General features: G+C 47.7%; 1 protein-coding gene across 8 annotated transcripts in view; it reads right to left on the reverse strand.

The window, feature by feature from the left end:
- Window positions 1-1,758: 1,758 nt before the first annotated feature.
- Window positions 1,759-23,273, reverse strand: part of Ntrk2 (neurotrophic receptor tyrosine kinase 2) — a 315,342-nt gene continuing 293,827 nt past the window's right edge. For 7 of the 8 annotated variants that reach the window (XM_063276070.1, XM_017600456.3, XM_063276069.1 and 4 more), the window contains 2 exons: window positions 9,241-9,399; window positions 1,759-7,579 (listed from right to left, as the gene is read on the reverse strand). In XM_063276070.1, coding sequence (XP_063132140.1) covers window positions 7,394-7,579; window positions 9,241-9,399 — 345 coding nt within the window. In that variant the 3' untranslated portion in view covers window positions 1,759-7,393. The remainder of the gene's footprint in view (window positions 7,580-9,240; window positions 9,400-23,273) is intronic. The other variant, NM_012731.3, reaches the window with a different exon arrangement.

Here is a 23,273-nt window from a genome sequence, read left to right on the forward strand (position 1 = left end):
GGCTGCTGTCTCCCCTCCTCCCCCTTCTCCTCTTCCTTTCTTTCTGCTGTCAGTCTCTGTCTCCCTTTCTTTCCCTTTTTCCTTTTGGCTACCTTGAGGCACATAGAATTCTTTTGCCACATTTCCCTGCCACTACCAGATCAAAGCACCAGCGCCAGCCATGGGACCATGGACTGAAACCATGGGGCCAATAACTCCCCTTTTGCTTGTCAATTATCTCAGATACTTTGTATGTCAATTATTTCAGATACTTTGTATGTTAATTATCTCAGATACTTTGTCACAGTGTCAGAAAGTTGACTGACACACCCACATTGGTCAGAACAGTGGGTCGAATATGTGCTTACGGAATTAGAACCCAGCAAAGCAGATACATGAACAGGAAGATACATGTATCCAGGGAGGCAGAAATTGCTATGAAGTGCCCAGGGAGCATCAGAAGCAACCAATTCTGGAATGGTAAGGAGCAGGCTCGCCCATGGACCTTTGCAGGGAGTATGTTCTTGCCAACCTTTTCAACTTGCAAACTCCTGGCCCCTAATGCTTTGAGCAAATAAATTGTGCTATCCTAAAGTGGCTTATTGGTTGTGGTTTGTTATGGCAGCCATGAGAAACTAAAACATACTCGTCACCCTGTACACAAAGACCTTCCTTTCCAGTAGGTAACTCCTGCTGAAGACCAGCGTGCCTGTTTTAATACAGTAACTAAGAGCACTTCGGCAGTAACGTCAGTGTTGAAGAAGTTAGGCATCCTAGGTTATCTGGGAGAAGAAAGGCTAGATGGGACAGACAGACAGACAAGTGAATGTTCTAGAACACATGACTTCACGTTTCAGGCTCCCATTGGTATGGTTGTAATGGTAGCAATGAGGGATAGGAGATATGGTAGAGCGCACTTAGAACTTCTACATAGAGTTACAGCTGGTCAAGGTATTAGGGAATACATTTTCTTCTTGGATTCATTTTCCTTGAGTGGGATGTATAATCCTGTTTGAAAGTTTGAACCCCACGCGGCTCTGAGCTTGCCAAGTCTCTACCCCATCTTAATTTGGTCATAGTTTGTTAACCTAAGGGAACAGACATCCTCATCACCGAGAGGAGGTACACAAGACATATAAGGGTGTTAAGTTTGCATCCAAACCGGTCTATGCCAGGAGAGCCATTTGAACACTTCTTAAGCCTACCAGAGTGTCAACAGGAAGAGGCCAGACACTGGAAATGTGGCTGTGAAGCCCCAAGAAATGTTTCCCACTCTGGGTTTCCCAGGGATACCCCAACACTCAGGGATGCTACAACACACTCAGAAGACCATCCGCATCCACTCTTTCAGAAACTATAGGTTTGTCCTCTCTGTTTAGGTCAGCATAGTTGACAGTAGCCTACCACGCTATGTAAGTGTAAATTAATTGAAACTAAATACAATTTCATGTTCTATTCTACATTCCCACTGGCCACAGTCGAAGACCAGCTAGCTCCATGCGGCTGCAGGATGCTGTAGTGGACAGTGGAGGTGGCGATTCTATATGACGTCAGGGTGTGAGTGCAACAGTACAGGGTAAATCCAGAGTTCAGATCTCCGAGGGCAGACAGCACCTCCCTCTCAGGGGCCACTTGCTCTCATAGCCTTCTGTCCATCAGCGAACACAGCAGGTAGCCCTGCCTGTGTCCTTATCTGAAGACGCATGCATTTAAACAGGAGGCCCTGCCTGGCAGGCAGTCTACACAGCTTTACAAAGTAAGCATTGCACTTCTAGCCCCTTGGTGGAGGATGTTATTTATTGTAAGACATCTTTCTTTCTTTCTTTTCTTTTTCTTTCTTTCTTTTTTTTTTTTTTTTATTAAATACGCTGTAGTACAAGAGACATCCCATGTCAGGTTGAGAGAAGCTGGTCACATGATTTACAAACAGGTCACATGATTTACAAACGAACTTTTTTTTTAAAAAACACTGTATTCAGGTGTCACTTTGAAATCAGCCAAGATGCAATTAAGTCTCAGTAAAGCACTGGACTTCAAAACAGATCGCAAAATAAAAACAAGTAAGAACCGGTTTAATCATCGGCACAGAGACACCACATTTAAAGGGGACTAAATCAACTGAAAAGACAGAATTCTAAATACCAGGTCACCGATGAAGGGGAAATACATCTGCAGAGAGACGTTGAAATGAGTGTGTATGGCCCCGGTATATACAAGCATCGGTCTGATGCTTAAGCGAATGTAGGCATTCACATCTCTAGGCAGATTCGTAGGGAATTCGGGGAGCAACGTTTCCATAGGTCCATTCCTTAAGGGAGTACATGTTTAAGACTCACGTTTAACAGCTCAGATACCTTGTGTTGAAAACACTTCCAGCCGTTGTATACATTTGAAGCAACGGTAAGTTACACAGGCCGTAAGATAGAGCCCCCACCCTCCCCCCCGTCAAACTTCCCTTCTCCTTCTCCTTCTCCCACGGTTTTCCTTCCTGCTCAAACCGATCGCTACAAGGAGTTTGTGCCACTTCGCCGAGCTTGCCGGACATCCTGTCAACCTCCACTCGGATCGTTTTCTTAACTCACAGACCAAAGGAAAGAAAAAAAAAAAAAAAAAAAAACACGGACCTGGCCCAGAATGCGTAGGCTGCAAAATGACATCCTCCTCTTTTCCCATCCCAGCTCCTGAGACGCACGTCAAGATGGCAGCGTAATTGCTTGGAGGTGGTTGTGAGATTCACAGTGTTTCACTTGCGACACATGGACGTTTATGTAAAAAGAGATTTTTTTTTTTGCTTTGCGTTTGTGATGAACAGAACGTAAGTTGCTAAATCAATAAATACGTAAATGAATATAACGCCCTAAGGGAAAGAGGGGAGAGACCTAACAGCTAAGGAAGAGTCAAGAACCCTGGACTTTAGCAGCAGTGATGAATTCCAGCCCTGACAACAGTCACGCCTTCCTGCACTACTCTTGGTTCAACTATGAGTCCCTCCCACCCCAGTTCTTTACAGATAACATCTGATATCCGTGTATGAACGGTCACGACCTGAGTCCTCTACATTCCGGCTATACATTGGGAAGAACTGGCCTTCACTGCGAACTTGGACACCTGGGGATTTGGGGCAATTAGCCATTCCTCTCTTGAGATTTCCTTTAGCCACGATCCAGGGCCGCATGAAGGAAGGTCATGGAAACTGAAGCCCTCTAATAGTGGATGAGGGATTTGGGGGCGGAGCCATGAGAGCACACGAGTCTGCGCCTCCGTTTTAGAAATAAGACGCAACTCAATGCCAGGTAATGCTGGCAGTGCTATTGGCAAAAGGAGAGCCTTAGAGAAAGTCTGCCCTTGACCGAGGACCCCACTGCCGGGTCCATAAGAGGGGCAGCACTGCACGCCGCGTCTCTTGCTCGCCACGTGGATGAGGGGTGGCTTTGAGCTGCCCGTCTCGCTATAGATTCTTGGATGCTTTGCCATCTGCCTTGAAGACACTGGTCTCCCTACAGCCCTGTAGTTTGTGTCTAAAATGCTCAGTCTCCGAGAGCCAGGAAAGGGGAGCATAATCCAAACGTGCAAGAAGACGAAACCCACTCCTTCTTCCCAGGACGTGGACACGAGGAGACTGTTGGTCGGTATTTTCCCTTTGTAAAGAGCCAGAGAACAGACTCAAAGGAGAGGATGGCTTTCGGTCAGTTGTTTCAGGGGATGTGTGACTTTCAACCCACCTTCCATCCCAGGACTGCACAGAGTCGAACATGTGGTCCTTACCCACATCGAGCATGGAAATAGGAACGGCCACATGACGTTGGAAAGTTTTGGTTACTTAGCAAATATTAAGCAAATTATTCATATTGCACCCTACTTATAATTATTCTATTACCATGTTCCTATACGTTTATACATAAACACACAAACACACTACATGTGTGCATTTGTATATGTATAAATCAAGTGTTTATAACATATATTATGTGTAATATATATATGTATATAAGTACATAAAATCACCACAAGCGGGGCTGGTGTAAGCACGCGTGCATGAGTTCTGACAGAACCCTGGAGAGCAGTGTTTGAAGCGTTTTTTCCTAAATGAGGCTGAATGTGACATTGGGAGTCAGCGGAAGCCAGGAGCAGAAGCTCATGACGTAACGTCTCATCTGTGTGCCCTCTCCCACCCTGTTTCACAGATATGCTGCTAGTGTGTTTCTTTCCCGGGGGTCTTGTTTGTATGTTAGCATATCTGGTGGGCAGACTTGGGTGAAGCCCACGTTTGTCCTCTGACCTGAGTCTCTATTCCCTTGCCAAAAAAAGAAAAAAAAAAGAATAATTTGACAACATATGCAAAAAGCACTCGGAAATCATCAAGCAGTTGAGACATGGATTGGATGTCAAGACAGGGACCAGGGGAGGTTTTGGTTTGCTAACACCATTTTTTTTGTCCTATATGGAGAGGGATATGTTTTAGAACGAGAATGCTTCTTTTCTAAAACTTAAAATACCACAAGAAAGGAGATAGTAGATGAATAATGAAAATTCTTTTAAGGTGTCCTTGGCTCACCCGACTACTTCAAAAGCCATCGAATACTCTTTAACACTCTGAGATCGGCACATATTTTTGAGACAACAGAGAGACTGGTGATAATAAGAATAATTGATAACTAATAATTAGTATAAATAACTGTAAAAATTTGCACTTGCATAGACACTTTCATTTTGAGACCTTCATGGACTTGCTGAAAATCATAAGGAATCTCTCTCTCTCTCTCTCTCTCTCTCTCTCTCTCTCTCCACCTCCTCCTCCTCTTCCTCCTCCTCCTCCTCCTTTCTTTCCCTCTCTCCCCCCCTCCCTCTCTCTGCTCTCTTTTGCTTGCCGAGGAAAATACAAAACTGGAATGGAATGCTCCCACGTCCCCGGTACAGACCTTTGCCGTAAACCTGCGTGGCCTCTCTCACCTTGGCCTCTTACAAAGCTACCTCCTTTGCTCTCTGTTAAGTCTCTTGCAGCTTTTTCTCCCAGGGCAGCAAGTTCACAGATCATGGCTGGTGGGAACCGGAGGAGCGTGTACGAATGTGCCCTTGCCTTCCTGCCGCCTCACGGCTCCACGGTGTCGTCTGACAGAACCATGGGTCCTTTAGTGACAAATACCTGGCGGTATATATCAGAGATATGGCTTTCGTTTATTATTGTACGTATTCTGGAGGGGTTGGTTTGAGTGGGTCAAGTGGACCAATAGCTCCCGTCTCTCATGGGCCAGCGCAACAGCAAGGACCATGGCATCGCCTTGTGCGACTGCCCACTCAAGTGGGCCTCCTGGGTCGCCGTCTGCTCTCGGTGAATTCGCACAGTTTTTAAAGGTTTATTGTGAGAACCGGCTCTCAAAGTTTCTACTAGAAGACACAGTGCTCCAGAAATCAACGGGCACAAATGAAAACCACGCAGAGCTCTTGCACCTTCTGAAATAAACATCAAATAAAATGTCCTAAGGTGGATGTTGAGTCGCTCCCTTCTGATCTGGCTCGCGTTTATAAAGGTGTCAAGTTTATCGAACTTCCCCTCATAGAGGGGACAGAGAAATGGAAACGCTGGTCTCCCTCGGTCTGAATGACTACCCAGATAACTGTACATTTCTATGTAAATTTACCTCCCCCTTTTAGGAAAACCAAGGACCGTGCACAGACGCAAATCTCCAGGCTCAGTCTGGGCACAGCCTCCCAGGAGCCATATAGTGTGTCAAGGCTTACGTTTTTTTTTTTCTTTTTTGTAAAAAAAACCTTTTTAATGGAGTATAGTTAAGAAAACAGAATCCTGATAATGAGTGCGTTGGAATGAAACCATTCTCCCCGAAACAGAGCCCCGAGCGAGAGACTTGACCTGAGCACACTGAATGTAAACTCAGGTGGTATCCCAAGAGAGCTTCCCTGTCCCTCAGGGGTGGCCTGTGCCTGTCCCCTGTGCAGCCCGGTGGGTTTGAGGTGGGTGAAGATATGCAGGCTTCAGCAGACCCACTCACCCTTCGCCACCTACTGGAGAGTGCTTCCAGCTACCGATCTGGTTACCTTCCCAAAGCGGCCTAAAATGAGACCTTTCGTGGATCTACCCCACTGATCGGGTACCACAGCCGGGACAGACAGCAGTTTCTGCACAGAGGTGCACAAAGGTATCAACTGACAAAGACCATGCACACTTTTGTTTGCACAGTTACAAGACAGGTGAGAGTGGAGGGGGTGGGGGTGAGAATTGCTGTGTGAGAAAGTCCAAGGTAAGAGAAACTTGCCTCCCAACTGAGGGTGTCTCCTGTCTTTGTCAAGGACTCGGTTTTTCCCGAAATCATATCTGAACAAGAATCTACCTCCTTCCATTGGACTTGACAAAAGCTCTGTAGAATAACCCGTGAGAAATGCATCAACTCTGTCACTGTGCCCGACCACAATGTCTGGATGTTGGACGTGCTGTCCAGGTCTCACAAGAACTATCTGGGTTTTTTTTTTTTTCCATTGAAGGCCAGTATCTGTGATCGGAAACTGTGTCCATGATGCAGAGTTTAACATTCTGTGTCCTCCTCAGAAAGGTCCTCGGGGGTCAGTGCCGAACATGATCCTCCAGCCTGATGGCTGCTGGGTTTTCCTATGCAGGACGGACTCTGGCTGATCCAATGGCTTTTCTGTGTCTCACTCCTGCTGTGCTTTATGGTAAAGCTTCTTTCCCTTTCTGGTTTCCATTTCCCACAGATAAAGTTTTCCCAGACTGTACATGACTTTCCCTTCTCATACACAGGCTAAAACCACCGGAAAACAACAAAGAAGAGAAATAAATAAATAGATAAATAAATAAATAGATAGATAGAAGTGAATCCATAGAAACGCCCCGTGTCTGTACATCGGAAGTGACGGTTTAAGTCAGATGTTTGATTATTTTTTTTTCCCTTTTTTTCATCCACATCAAAGGCAGGAATACAACAAGGCATTGTTAGTTGTGGTGGGCAAACTGGAGTGTCTGCTGATATAACAAATCAGGTTTGTTAAGGCCTTTGTCTATGTACAGTGAATAGGAGTACAGAAGCCAGATCGGTCAAGGAGAGAGGCCGAGGACCATGAAGCAGTGAAGACCAATAAATAAATAAATAGATAGATAGATAGATAGATAGATAGATAAATAAATAAATAAATAAATAAATAAATAAATAAATAAATGGAGAATGGGCAAAAGAAAGAAACAAACCAAAGGGAGAGAAAGCGACAAAGCCAGAAGCGAGTCGATACTGTCTGTGGATGGGGAAGTGCGCACTGCCTCACCCCGGAGAGCCGCTCCTTGTCTTGTTAACACTGTCAGAGCGAAGGACAGCAAGGTGGTGACATCAGCGGCAGTTAAGAGGTCTGAGGGGTGCCTTGGGAAGGGCCGTCTGGGAGAAGAGGGAGTCTAGCCTAGGATGTCCAGGTAGACGGGCGACGCCTTCGCCAAGTTCTGAAGGAGTGTGTGGATGTTCTTGATGTTCTTCCTTGTGTGTGGTTCCCGCTGCCAGCATCCCAGCATCAGCTCGTACACCTCCTGGGGACACGTGCGAGGCCGCTGAAGGACTCTGCCCTGGGTGATGCATTCTATCACCTGGAGGGAGACCAGGGGCAGGATTAGCAGGACCAGAGCCAAGCAGGTAGGAAGGCCAGTGCAGAAGGGAGGAGTCAGGAAGGGCCTCTCCTTTCTTTCACTCTTTGAAAGTCAAGCCTGATCACAACGCTTATCTCTGGATAATCTGTGCTTACAGGGACACTGGTGTGTGCTGATTAGGTCAGGACAATTAGCATGTGTATCTTCTTAACCCTTTACCAACAGAAAAGGCTTTCGTTTGTAGGTGTGGTCTTGCTATGTAGCCCATGTTGGCCTTGAACTCATGACCCTCTTGCCTCAGCCTCAGAGGAAGCCCTCTCGCTGTTTTCTCACAAGGAGGAGAGCCACTATGATTTCACAAAACTGGTATAGGCACAATTTATTCACAAAGGGTCACCTGAATTCCACACAGAAATTCTGGGTTTTACTGAGTAAGGGTAGAGCCTGAGTTTTGTGTGAAGTGAGGACTGACAGGGACACCCTGACAGCAGAAGTGATTAGGATCACTGGTTATCAGGGCTGGGTTTAAAAACGCATGGATGTGAGAGAGACTGGAGACACCTGACAGAAGTGCTACACGTCACACAGACGTGCTGCCGTCTCTCGGTATCCACGGGCTCCAGACGTGCACCCAAACAGCAGCAGACTGGGAATCCGTGAGGAGAACGACACCCATACTGGGCACATGCAGATGTTCCTCTTGTCATTACTCCCTAAACACACTGCGTGCTTGCTATCCCCAATGTGTACTGTTGCCGTAAGCTGGAGATGACCCACTGTGTGCTTGCTATCCCCAATGTGTACTGTTGCTGTAGGCTGGAGATGACCCACTGTGTGCTTGCTCTTCCTAATGTGTACTGTTGCTGTAAGCTGGAGATGACCCACTGCGTGTGCTCGCTATTCCCATAGTGTACTGTTGCTGTAAGCTGGAGATGACCCACTGTGTGCTTGCTATTCCTAATGTGTACTGTTGCTGTGGGCTGGAGATGACCCACTGTGTGCTTGCTATTCCCATAGTGTACTGTTGCTGTAGGCTGGAGATGACCCACTGCGTGCTTGCTATTCCCATAGTGTACTGTTGCTGTAGGCTGGAGATGACCCACATGAAAGAAGATACCAGGGTGGCTTGGGGGATCGGACATTATCGTTGGGTATTAGGAATTTGAGTGTTCTAAATTTGGTCTGGGGTTGTGTGTGGTTCTCAGAATTTCAATGGGTTATGATATTTCGAAAAGGAATCAGAATAGGCAAACAGATTGCTTGAGATTTTTTTCATTTAGTGGTTAGGGTTCTGGCAGAATCTGCAAAGGGGAAGGGCGTGGCGACTTCTCTGGAACAGTGCAGGAACTCCGGCCAGACTGAGGAGCACGGGCCACTGAGGCTGCCCTTGATTTGTTGGACAGTGAGCAATGTAAAATCATCCCTCGGCCCTGTCCTTAGAAGGGGCGAGGCTGGGTCAGAAAAGGTAGTGACTCTCTTTCTCCAGTCAGTCTCTGGGGAAGCTGTTGAGTCAAACAAAGCCACAAGTGGCCATGTCCTGGTTCCCAGCTCTCTCTCTCTCTCTCTCTCTCTCTCTCTCTCTCTCTCTCTCTCTCTGTGTGTGTGTGTGTGTGTGTGTGTGTATGCATGCAGGGTGGGATCTCTCCCAGACAACTGCCCACCTCGTTGTTTGATAGCTGATACCAGGGCTGCTTGCCGTAGGTGAAGATCTCCCACAACACAACTCCCAGGCTCCAGACGTCACTCTCGGTGGTGAATTTCCTGTACATGATGCTCTCTGGAGGCATCCATCGGATGGGCAACATTGTGTGGCCACCAACCTGTCAGGGGAGGCATCAATAGGATGGTCAGTCATCTGGAACCAGTGTGGAGGGTGGCCACGGGGAGGTGGCTCCCTCAAGGGGCGCCGAGGTAATGGAGTCGGAGGGTAGAGAATGGTGGAGACAATGTTATAAATGTCATTTGCAGTTCTCCTCTTCTCGAAGCCAGAGGAGAGCAGAGGGCATTAAGTTGATGTCCATTTTGGATTTAAGAAAGCCCTTGTGCACTTTTCGGTGGGAGAATCAACCCATCCATTCATCCACTAATCAATGTGATAATTTTGACCAAGGTAACAAGCAAAGGGTTCTTCATCCCAGCCTAGCGGTGCCCAGGATGGAAGTTAGTATTCCCATTTTACTGACAAACAACTGAGGTTTTGTATCGAGACTTTAGAGTCTCATCTATGATAGGGTGATGCGACTCATGGATAAATTTACTTTTCAAAGAAAAACACCCATTTTAGTAAAAACAGAAGCCCAGTGTCACCTGGAGATAGCATCTGTGCAACCACAGAAACTTGACTGACAGCCACCCTGGCACTACTGAGGCCATGGGCAGGGACACTCAAGGGCCTGAATTAGACATGGTTCAAGATGGACAGCTCCTAGAGGCACCGCCCAGCTTCCATTCTCAGTATGGGTTTGTGACTTTCTATACAAAGGAGATGAACCTGCCCATGGGTCTGCTGTCATTTCCTCCTAGGGCCATAAACCATGGGGGCACAAATCCTGCCCAACCAGGAGGAAGTACAGTGCAGTGTGGTGTAGCCTGACTGTGAGTCCTCAGCTGACCGACCGCTCAGACAATGAGTAACCGCTGAAGTTCATGGAAGGCCCAACATTTCCCAGTGCTCGGAAGGACTCGTGGCCTGAGGGTAAATGACGTCCCAGGACCTGGTGGCCTTAGCCACAGCAGAGTGAAGACTGGTTCTGATGCTTCCCAAGCCTGATACCCATCCTCCCCTAGCCATAGTCCAGAAAGGTCAGAGAACCCTGGCACACGCATTTTCCAGTAGCTCCTCATGTCGTGCAGCAGTCCTGCCTCCTCCGTGCGTGGTCTTCCCTCAGAACACATTTTGAAAGCTTTCCACGGTTTACGGACGTCTGCCCTTTCCCCATCGAACACACGTGAGACTGCACCGCTGGTTAGCCTTGACACATGGGGCAGACAACTCTAAGGCCTGGCTGTCTCCCCTGGCCTTTCTCATTCACACAGCATAAATGTGCTGGGCCTCATGAGGCCCTAAATACAGCTCTACATAGGACAGTGCTTAGACGGGAGGTCAAAGGGGTTAACCATCCCAGATCTTACTCTTGTCTTACCAACTGCAACTTTTCTTTCTTTTCATCAAAAAAAGCACTCCTACCTGATTAGTTTGCCTTAGCAAGTGCCAAGAGTACCCCAGCCTCCCTTGTGTGTCTGTCCTTATGTCTCATTACCATAAAAAACAGATCCTCCAGGGGTTACAGTGAACCGTTCAGAGTGACAAGTCACAATCTGTAGCTTTGTCTTGTGGCTGTGCTAAGTGTGTTAAGGCATCTGAAGGGGAGAATCTCAAACAGGAAGGTCAAGTGTCTGCTAATATTTCCGGGAAGGCTCAGGGCTGGAGACGGGCACCTGTCTTTCAGTTACTTCTTCTGCAGGTCTTTCTGTAAGAGCCATTTATAAATGTGCTTCTCGGAAATCCTGAAAGGCAAAAGCACCAACTGCATGGTAGAGGAGCCAGCAAAGCCTGGAACTAGATGGGGGGGGGGGGTTAGTGGGGGAAAAGATACAGTCATTTGTTCTGTGGAAATACTCAAGTTATAATCCAGGTTGTGATCAGCGCGTGTTGAAGCATGAACCGAAGTGTCAGACTTTGCACACCAGCCCCAAGCAGTAAGAGCAGCCTCAGGGTCCTCGGGTCCTACCCCGCCAGCCTGTAGCTTGCCCTTTCTTGGACATTGAAATCACAGAGCGTGTTCAAGCATCTGAGAGGTTCAACAAATGGGTAGAGATTTAACTTTCCTGGTTACTGGAGCAAATCAACGTGTATTTGTGGCCTTCTAGAGCTGGCTGTCTATAAACTTTGGGGTGTGCTGATTTTGAGAGCTCTTCCACATTTTTTTTGTTTGTTTTTTTCTCGAGTACCCACAATGCCATACTGTATCCACCACCGATTTGTGATCAGAGGAGACTTTGATCTCCAACATGGACAATGCTGACCAGCAGTAACACTGGTCTGTGTCCTAGTTTCTCTAAATTATGAGAAAGAACCAACACACGGGACTCCCACATTCCCCAGCTGCCAGTGACTTCAAGGCTACGCCACATCTCCTGATCACGACATTTCTTTTCTGCTTGAGTTCTTCGGGTCAGATATTTTCCCCCTTTTGTCTTTATTTCTTTCCAGGTTCTCTGTGGGGATTCCGCATATGTTATGTAGAGAATGCTTTCTCCTGCTTTCAAACGTATGAGTAATGGGATATTCTAACAAGAGTTCATGCAGGAGCCACCAATCTTCTTGGCCCACTTAGAACAACCCTGCGCAGCCCTTTGCAGCTCTTTCCTCAGAATTTTCAGGCATGCCACAAGAAGAGACCCACAAAAGAAACAGTCACCGTGGCAGCAAATGACTGTCATATTTCCGTTGTAATCACTCCACGGCTTTCGGGACATACAGAACTACAGTCTTCTCACTGCAGAGTACAGGGAGCCATTTGTTCTGAACTGTACTGCTTGGCGCCCTGCCCTCACATCCTTGCTTAAATGTTTGCAAGACTGAATATAGTTTTCAAGTATGGCACTGGGAGTCTGAATTTCTGCCTCTGGTTGCCCACTAGCCAGGGATGCTGAGAGATGCTCCAAGAGTCAGGGTGGGGCAGGCTGAGCGCCCTTCCCTGTGGGCAGGCGGGTAGAACAAATGGAGAGAGGAACCCTGAGACCAGTGATTTAGTAACTGTTTCTAGTTCCTGATGCGTTACTTACTAGCAACCACCCTGGGCTGTTCCTGGTGCTCTGTCTGGTTAAATGCATTGGGTTAGGGTAGCCCTCGGATACTCCAATTTGCTACAGTTCTGTAACTACAAACCACCACTTTGCATTGCTAATCATCCATTCCCAGATGGCTTCTCACCCTCTGCAAAGAATCTCCATTCAATTATCCCAAAGTATCCGACAGGACAGCCACTCTCTGGAGAAGATACTGGTTTGCTTGCCCAGAGCCAGATACAAACCAATTTCACTTTGTTCTGATGGTTTTCTTGATGGCCAAACACATGTTCTATGTACAGTCAGAGAGCTGAGTCATGGATGCTCGCCCAGGGAAAACTTATTCATACTTTTTGCAAGGTCTGATCTCCCTGTAGCCGAGGTGGTTTTTTTTTGTTTGTTTGTTTGTTTGTTTTTATTTTTGTTTTGTTTTTTTTAAGGTGGATTCACGTATCCTTTTTTTAAGGAAGCCTCCCTTCTGTAACTCCTTGGCTGTTCAGTGCCCTTAGTGTAGCTGTGCAAACACATCAGATGCTGCCGACTGCTAAGGCATCATACTTTCCTAAAGGAACATCACTAGTAAAGTTAGTTGATGGGGTTGTTGGTGGGCAAAAAGTGGGCTTTTACAAGTGCTGCTGCTTCTGGACAAAGATTCACAGTATGTTCTTTAAGAGGGATTAGTATTCACTACTCTCTGTCCCAAGCACAATTCCTTAAAACAAAGCCTTAGTCCAGATGCAGGGAAAGTCACTTTTATTTGTCGTTTGATGCTGGGGGTGGGGTGATAAGTATTGGGTCGGGTGGAGAGATGGCTCAAAGGTTAATAACTAATATTGCTCCTGCAGAGGACTCAAGTTCAGTTCTAGCCTGAAATTACAGATCAAGAGGTCTCTGACCTCTGTGAACGCTCATGTGTCTGTGTGCATGTGTGCAGATATACACATGCAACTAAAGTGCATATTTTTAAAAGGTTTAATTAATGAGATTCTTAACTTAAGACCCTGGGTCTGCAGGTAGGGGCTCTCTCTAAGATGCCCCAGAAACCCTGTTCTCGGAACAGATGTGTGTGACCACACATCGTGGAGCTGCTCTTGCTACAGGATTGGGTGGATTCCATCAGAAAGAAAATCTAGGAAAATTGATTGCTTCAAAATTATGGGAGTAGTGATTGGAACCTGGTCCCCAGGTCTCCACTCCTTCTAAGGCTGGAGCAAAAGAGAGAGTCCGAAGAAGGCAATGAAACCATGAATCATAAAAAGAACTTTCGATGAAGACTGTAAATCACTTCAACATGGCTAGACCAACAGAGCTAAGAGACGACATCTGAGGCCCAAGGACAAGATAAAAGAGGCGAGCTGAGAACAATGCGTTCTATTTTTGAAATCCATCAAGAAAGGCAGAGTCCCTCATGATTTTGATAGCGATTAACACAGAGTATCTGATCAAAATAAAAACTGCAACTATGTTCTTGAGTTGAACCCCCCAACTCTATCAACTTGAAAATTATTTTTTTAAAAAAGAATGAATGAAACTCTGAAGAAAATAATAAAAGCAAAGCTCTTTTGAATAAGAATTCATGATTTTACCGTTTTAAATCACGACAGCATCATCACAACTACACAATTTATTCTTTAAAGATTTATTTATTTACACTATATGCATAGTGGATGTTTTGGTTCCACACACGCCTTCTCACCGTGTGCATGCAGTGCCCGTGGGAGCCAGAGGAGGGCGTCAGATCCCCTGGCTCTGGATTCACAGACGGTTGTGAGCTGCCCTTTGGGTACTGGGAACCACACCCAAGTCCTTTGCAAGAGCAATAAATGCTCCTAACAGTTCAGTCATCTCTCCAGCCTCCAAAATTTACTTCTTGCCTAAGAAATTCACGGGAGATAGTTTGTAGTCATTCGTCACTGTAAATTGTGAGAAGTTCTGTGTGACTTAACAAGTTCCTTCTCTCCATTCGGAGACTAAGATGTGGTGAAATTTAAGATGTTTCTGGTCAAGTGCAAATATAAACTAGTGACCGAAAGCACTGTTCTACAACTCCTCTTCGTGCCGACAGCCTAGGCTTTAATTCGTTCTTGCTTGCCTTGCACGAATGCACACACACACACACACACACACACACACACACACACCATCGTTGTCCCTGACAACAGTGAGTGAGGCATGCACAGCCCACTTCCCGCACTGGGAAAAGTGAAGCCATCAGCCGCTCCAGTCAGTTGGCTTCTCCCGAAGCGCGGTGCCACCCTCTTGGTTCACATTCACTCTTCTCCGCAGCCGCCGTTCTCAGAAATGCCAGCCGCCAGCCAGTCCTGGACCAATTCTGATCCTTGGCATCTGTCCTAAGATCTCTCTGGTGTGAACTTAGCTCACCTACCAGGGCAGTACTTGGTCTCCCCCTGCTTGTCTCTCAAAATTCTTAGCCCCACCATCCAGTTCCCTGATGGACTGCATTCTGTGTTCAGTGGAGGCTCACAGGGAGGCAAGAACAGACCAATGCCATGCTCCCTCTGAAACCACAGTGGTTTCGAAGACTAGTGGTACTGACCTGGGGCCTTCTGAACTCGACCAACAAAGACCAATGATGCCTGGGGGCCACTTTCAGCTTGAGGCATTTACTCGCCAAGTGAGTGACAACTTGTTTGGAAACCAGACATTTGACTCCCTCAGAAACAAGCTTGCCAAAGGGCACTCCCCATTAAGAGATGATCAGCTGCCAGAGGCTCTTGGTTGCATTAAATATTGAAAGGGCTCCTGGACCTCCATATCACATCTGTGCATGACTGCTTCACTCCAGCAATGCCCCCACCCCTGATCTGCTCCTTAAAACATTAATACAAGCTGGAAACATTAAGCAACAGTGGGCCTCATTTGCTTACCATGGGTGGCATCTGTGTTAGAAGGTTAAACACAGGAGAGCAAAGCAAGGTCTTCCCCATGAAGAAGAACCTGGGGGGAGCCTTGTGGTTGGGCTGTGGTCTGTGACCACATCCAGGAGAATGAGGGTTCTGTCAGGAAGCGTGAACTAGGGCTCCCATAGGGCTGGTGTTGAGTGACGGAATACTGCCAGGAGAGAAATTCCGCCCTTGTTTTTAACTCCTCAGGGAAGCAACCCCTGGTCATCCAGGAGAAGTTCTGGTGCCGGTCTGGCCGCCCTACCCTCTCTTGTACATCCAAAACTGATTATAGCCAACCCTAAAACTGCTGATATTTAAAACCTTGAGTATCTGTGTCTACTTATTCACATTTATAGAAACAATCTGGTCATAGCGCCATAGTGACTTCAAGGCCAAATACCGAGAAGCATTAGTCAGAGAGGACGTCTGCAAACTTCTTGTGAACGATGGTGTTTTCCAAATGACGTTTTCACGGTTACATCGTCCTGCCGGAACAAAGTGGGCTATCGTACGGATTGAAGAACACCACACACTGCCGCCGCCACCCTCTGACCCTCGGATGCTAGGCATGCTGAGGAGTCGAGCTGTGTCACCGAGGACCTCTGACACTCGACAAATAGAGTCTGCTCTCTCTCCTCAGCACTGGCTCCCTTCAGAGGCCACTGTGGTCCAGAGGAACTGAGCAGCTCTGAGAACTAGGAGGTGGGCCACTATGTCTGTGGCCTCCCATAAGATTATCGTGGTCCAAGTGGAGGCCTGAACTGCTGACCCCAATGACCTGCTGACCCTGCTGGTCTCGCTTGCCCCACGGATGGTGCTGCCGCCATTTTGGATTGGGATCAGATCATTCACAGTGCAGGTGGTGGGCCAGGCTCTGCCCAAGTTCCCTCAGGGTAGCTAAGGGAGAGTAGGAAGACCCTGAAATGTCCTAACAAGATAGGACAAGACGCGGCGGCTACCTGGAGCCCCCATTATCTCAAGTAACCCGCAGTTTAGGGCTGACCTGTGTACCACCGGCCTGCACATTGCACATAGTCTAAACGGCCTGAAGCTCTTGGTTTGAGTTGGTGCGGCTTCCTTCCTGTTTTGCATTTGGTTTTGAGGGAAAGCAGTATGTCTTCTCCCACTAGGTGAAATTAAGGGCTGGAGAGAAGGCTCAGTGATTAAGAGGATTTACTGGTTCCATTGGACCCGGGATTGGTTCCCAGCGCCCTCGTGGAGGCTCGCAACCATCTGCCACCCCAGTAACAGGGGATCTGATGCCCCCTTCTGGCCAACTGTGGGCACTGCACATATGCACTCTTAACATTGAAGCAAACATCCAGCGTACACTTGGTTAAGCTCCATCTCTAAATGTTCAACGCTGCTAAACCATTTTTTCCTTCATGAGCATTGTGGTTTCCAACCCAACAGACCAAATGATATTTAGCGTGGGACGTTTTATGGTGAGAAGATGTAGAGGTACATATATTGGCAGTATTCTCTGTGTTAAGGTCACTATGTTGTGATGGCTTGGTGACAAATTCCAGGGTGAAGTGCTGCTATGAAAATAATCCAGAGAGGGTGGCATCTTAGTCAAGCTTTCTACTGCTGTGATAAAGCACCGTGACCAAAAGAGTCTCAGGGAGGGAAATCAATTATTCCCTCTTTCAGTTTGTAGTTCATTATCTGTGGAAATCAGGGTAGGAACTCCGGGCAGAACGCTGGAAACGTTGACAGGAGAGGCCATCACCGACGCTGCTCACTGGCTGCCCCTCAGGACGTGCTCAGCCTGCTTTCTTATAGAGCTAGGGGCACCCTGTCATTGCCCATCGTGAACTGAGCTCTCTGCATCCAATGTTGATTTTAAAAAATGCCTCACGGCCCTGCCTACAGGCCAATGTTGAAGAGGCATTCTCTCAGCTGAGGCTCCCTTCTCTCAGCGGACAAAGCTCCTAGCCTGGGATTCCAGGTAGCAAGGATTGTTGACAGAATAGAAAAGGGGGTAAGGTGGGAGGCGTCCCTCCTGGTGTGAACCGAGTTTACTGTAATGAGCACACCACAGGCTATGAGTGAAGAGATGGCACTATTAGCCCCAGGGTTAGACAATGCTGGCGACCCAATCAGAATCTACCTTCTGTCATGAAGTCAAGATGGAGATAATACACTAGAGCTAGATAAAAAGCCATAGCCTCTTTCCTTTTACTGGGGAAGTCTAATTTGATGTGGAGACTGAGCCATGCCCCCCTGAGTCCAACAGTAACAGGGGAGCTCTCTCTAGGAAACCCACATGTCACCTTGTCACGGCTATGGTCCTCTCAAGATACATGTGTGTATATATGATGCTTCGAGGTCACCATGCTGCATACAAGGGCTATCGTGAGCCCTATATGCTCTTGAGAATCAAGAGCATTGCTCAGTCACTAAGTAACTGATTTGTGTGTGCCGTGCTCTATGCTAATGACATGAGCTACATCTACAGCACGCTGTCCCGCGTCTCTTTAGATCTACCTATGGAGCAAACGTATTGATGGAAGTGTGTCGTAGGTTACCAAGCTCAGCTATTTCACCATGGGAAAGCGGGGCTCCGTTTCTGGTGCATAGCTTTTCTGCTCACAGTGGTGATTTCCATTTTTTTTTTTTTTATCTCTATGAGAAAGCTATGTGGTACGGCTTTCCTGCTTCCCACCAAGGCAACCCAATACTTCGGGAAGGAGAAGAGAGAGGAGGAAGCTTAGGGGCCGTGTGTGGTTTTTAAAACCACTACATTTCATTTTTTAACACTTGGTGTAATTATTGAATTAAACATCACCATGCATCATGGAAAACAGTGTTTGGTCCCCAAGTCCTAGTTAAAATGGAGACTTTATATGCAGGCACCATATCAAACCTTTATCTTTCTGAGTCCCTGACCCGGGCATGACTTTCACTGCAGAAGTGAGCAGCCAGGCTCTTCTGTCCTCAGACCTGCTCCCTGCTCTGCTGCAGCCACTGCCTAGGTGCTGCAACTTGGATCTTAAATGACTGGCAAAGGCCTGCATGCCACATGCATGGTCTCCAGCTTAGGATGCTCTTGGGGGGTGGGGGAGGGTAGTGACCTAATAAGAACCTTCAGGAGGCGGAGCCTAGGAGGGAGAGGTCACTGGATGTGTGCCTTTGAGAGGAGTATTGGGACCCAAGACCTTTCCTCTCTTTCTATTTCCAGCTACTATGAGGTAAACAAGTGATCTTTACCACGTCTCCCTCCATGGTGTAGAAGCACACCACAGACCACCAGCTGTTGGACCAAGGAACCCATGGACCAAACCTCTAAACCCATGAGCCAAAATAAAGACTCTGTTTCTACATTGTTCAACTCCTGTGTCTGAGTCTGTGAGGAAATACAATTAGCATTAAAGGTGAATCTGGATAATTACTTAAGGGCTGCAAGGAACTTCATCGCAATGAGAAAGGAGCAAACCTGTAAATCCACATCTGGCCTGCAACTCCCCACCAGGGTGAGATCTGAAGAGGCGTTAGATTTATGGGAGGCCAGCACCAGGCCAAAGCACACATTTAGGAAACAGCAACATCTCAGCACCAAGACCGGACATGTCCGTCTTCATCACGCACAGACACACACTCACTAAATATTTATAAAGTACTGGTCGAGGTTGAACGCTGACATTTTATGAAATAGCTAACATTCTGTATGATCCTTTAAAGTCATTTTACATAGGAAACAAAGTTTCACGGCATGGAATTTTACATTTTTGACGTTTATCGCTTAAAAAAGTTTTGGATTTTCCTCAAGCCAGACAAGATTCCAGCACGGAGGGGGGAGGTGGGCACGAAGCCTCAACCTTCAGTTGAAGGGCAGTTGGCAACTGAAGGATGCCGGGAGAGAGAGTCGGTTTCTTTAAGGGCGTGGTCCTTGGTAGGCCTACCACACTTGCAGCCAACAGGCATACAGGCCGAGAGAACACTGGCTGTACATCGTGTGCTGAGGGATGGATCTGAGAAGGGTGTGGTAGCGGGAGAATGTGATTAAAATATATTGCACGGAGTTCTCAGAGAACTAATGAGATGGGGGAGGGGAGACGATATCTTATTTTCAGATTTTCAGATCAGGATGTCCAACCTGTATGCATACAAAGCTTGCTGAGTCTGGGTAGTATTTAAAGTGGACTGCTTTATATTAAGGATTTTCCTACAAACTCACAGCCTGTGATCTAGTAAACTCGTTTAGCCATTTACTAAGGAGGGGAACCAACACATAGAACTTCCACGTCAGCTGCCATAGTGAGGAACCAGGAGGACAAGGGGAGACAGGTGTTTTTGATCCACTGACTTTCCCTCTTGTTTCTGCCTCTCTGTATTCCTTCCCTAAGTCCGCCAGGTCACATGACTAGCTATGCAAACCAGCTAAGGCCATCACCAGCACGTCTGAGCCCAGGGAAACAAGTCCCTTCTCTGACCCAGCACAGTATACAATGGTATCATGACCTGACATCTGTAACTTGTGCCTTGCTTGGGAAGAAGTAGTAGGCTCTGGGAGGCAAAGTAGGTTGACTATGTTGACCCTCTCTCCTACCCCTGGGGCTATAGGGGGAGCCTGGTGCTATGAGCCCTCTTGACAGTAGCATGTATGTATCTGTGGTGGTTTGAATGAAAATGGCCCCCATAGGCTCATAGGGAGTGGCATTAAGGGAGATGTGGCCTTGTTAGAGTAGGTATGGCCTGGTTGGAAGAAGTGTGGCACTGGGGGTGGGGAAGGTTTGAGAAGCCCAAGCCAGCACCAGCTCCTAACGCTGCCCCCCTCCCCTGCCCCCTCTCTTCATGCTGCCTGCAGATTCTGTAGAACAGTCCCTCTCCAGCACTGTGTCTGCCTCTGTGTCACCATTCCTCCTGCCATGCTGACGGTGGACTGACCCTCTGAACTGTAAGCCAGCCCCAGTGAAATGCTTTCCTTTATAAACATTGTCATGGTCATGGTGTCTCTTCACAACAATACAACCCTAGGGAAGACAGCACCCTTCCACTTCTCGGAACTCAGAACTCCTAAGACTTTCTCCCTTGATTTTCTCTGGTGCTTCTCTCGCTCACTCCAGATTGGGAGGCCCTCCCTATACACAGCCTTATTTTTCCTGACTATTTAACCCCAATATTCTGCCAGGTGTGGGACCCTATCTCTACTGGGGGTCATCATTTCACCTTTAATACAATTGAGCTGACTCTGAGGAAGAAAGTTACCCTCTCTGCACCTGATGGATAGGAAAGATGGCCTGGTGCTGGAGTTCTTGAGGATCAGCCGGCATGCTTCCCCGAGGCCTCTTCCTTCCCAGGTCCTTTCTCGGTTCCTCAGATCACTTTCCTCCAGCTTCCCTCCCAAGGCCCCCATGCTCTGCCGTCATACATCGCTTCTGCTGAATCTTCTATTTAGATCCCTGGCATTTAGGATGCTATATTTGCTTGTTAAAGTCTTCTTGAATCCATTTACAAAAATAACTTCCATGAAACATATAAAGGTCTTTCGGTACGAGTCGCTCATCTCCGAACATAGACTCGGGGATACGGTTCTTTGCAGCCCTAAATTTGTCTTTGGGGATGGAGGCAAGGACTCTCAGAATATCGGGGTTGACGGATGCGAAAAAACCACGGCGAATTATTCAAAAACCCCTGGGTAAGAGCACCAGCCATCCTCAATCTAAAAATGAAAAAACAGCAGGCTACAAGATCATGTACCTTTTTCATTGGAGATCTGTCTCCTGTTGACCCAAAGATTAAACAACACACACACACACACACACACACACACACACACACACACACACACACCCTGCTGTGTTCTTTCAGCTACACGGCTGTAACAGTCTGCCAACTGATATGCCGCTCGTTCCATTTTTCTTTGTGGCACAGGGGATTAAACCCGGGAGGGGCCTCACAGATGAATGCTGGGTAAGTGTTCATACAGCTGTGCTGTATGCTGAGGCCCCTGTCTGACTTTTGCTTTCCACAATAACAGGAGGACAGTCTCAGAAAAGGTGAATCAGACCTTGTCCTTTTCTCTTGACAGGTCTTCACCAGCTTCTAGTGTGCTTGGAATACAATCCGAGCATGTTACAGGACTCTTAAATTCCTGTATAATTCTGGCATAGGCATGGCTCAGCTACGTCTCTGCCACCTCCCATGACACCTGTCGTGGCTGACTTTGTGTGTCAACGTCACACAGGCTGGAGTTATCACAGAGGAAGGAGCCTCCCTTGAGGAAATGCCTCCATGAGACCCAGCTGTAAGGCGTTTTCTCAATTAGAGATCAAGGGTGGGAGGGCCCAGCCCATTGTGGGTGGTGCCATCCCTGGGCTGGTAGTCCTGGGTTCTACAAGAGAGCAAGCTGAGCAAGGCAGGGGAAGCAAGCCAGTAAGTAACATCCCTCCATGGCCTCTGCATCAGCTCCTGCCTCCAGGTTCCTGCCCTGTGTGAGATCCAGTCCTGGCTTCCTGTGGTGATGAGCAGCAATGTGGAAGTGTAAGCTGAATAAATGCTTTCCTCATGGCCTCTGCATCAGCTCCTGCCTCCGAGTTCTTGTCCTGTGTGACTGGGCAGCTGACTGGTTAGCTCAGTGGAGCCGACTCTGGAGGTACGAGTGCAAGTGAGTGGGCCCTAAGGACATAAGAGCTGACAGGCTGACCCCAGCTCCTGCAGATGGCAGCATTCGGTGGCCTAGCCAGAGCAGTGATCAGCAACTTTCCCTGTTGGTGTGGATAAGGGGGAGACAGCATGCCGACCAGCCCAGCTGCCACCTGGGCCCACCTCCAGGGCCCTGAGTTGCCCCATACCCAAATCTATATCATCTACAAATGGTTGGGACGTATGAAAGGGCCAGGCCTGCTGTTCCAGGGCTTCAGGTTCTCCATGATGCAGGGCAACAACAGGATAACTGGGACAGGTCCCAGTGAGAACCGTCTTCTCACAGAAGACCAATGACTCGCTGCAATGAGCGTCTGCAAGTGAAGGTGTGTGGACAGAGAGGTCTGTATACCGTCTGGCACACTGGGACGGACTGCAGCTTCCCCGACGGATGTTGTCTCTGCCTTGTTTCTCTGTGTTTTTTATTTGGTGGGGTGGGGGGAGGTGACAAGCACAAAAAACAGGAATGAGGGGCCAGGAGATGAGGGGACTGGGGTGGGAAATGGGAAACTCACAAAGACTAAAATGTCCTTAGAAAGGTCTGGGAGGGCACAGATCAAACAGAAAGGACACTTGTCTGCGGTGTAAAGCCCACACGACTCCCTATAGCCGGCCCTCTCACGGAATAGACAGGCTGTTTCTGAACTCATTCCTCAGATTCTGGGGCTAACCTTGCCAAAGGCTGTCACTGGTCTACCCGTGTGACAAAGGCACCGAGCGAGAGAACATGACATGAGGGTGTCGGTTGCTAGGGAGACGTGTGTGGTTATGAAGATATCTTGTCTTGTTGGACCGATACCATAGATAGATCCCATGGAGTAAGATCTTAATGGTTTACAATCAGACTCCAGTAAAAACTATCTATTCGCATGTATATGCATTCTGCCTGCATATGTGCATGCGTACCACGTCCAGGCAGTGCACACCGAGGCCAGAAGAGGACAGGATCCCCTGAAGCTGGAATTATACATGGTGGTGAGCTACCATGCGGGTACAGGGAATTGAACCCAGGTCCTCTGCGAGAGCAGAACGTGTTCCTAACCTCTGACCCATCTCCAGCCCCAAACACTGGACTCTTAATAGGCAGTATATAGAACAGGAGGGGTTTTGTAAGTAACGGGAGGGTTCACAGCTGATATGGAGTCTCACTTTGAGTGGTTGTAAAAGAGAACCTTGTGCTATCCAAAGCCTATTCCTCTAAAGAAACAGGAAGACATACTCATCCGTGGCTGTCGCCTTGTTCTTAAGCAGGTTTTTCTGCGAGCTAAGGAGAGGTTCCAGGAGGCGCTTCAGAAAGATTAAGTTAACTATGCCCGAGAACCCTGAGGGAATACGGGGGGAATTCTATA

Source organism: Rattus norvegicus, chromosome 17, assembly GCF_036323735.1.
Source record: "Rattus norvegicus strain BN/NHsdMcwi chromosome 17, GRCr8, whole genome shotgun sequence".
NCBI classification, from domain to species: domain Eukaryota; kingdom Metazoa; phylum Chordata; class Mammalia; order Rodentia; family Muridae; genus Rattus; species Rattus norvegicus.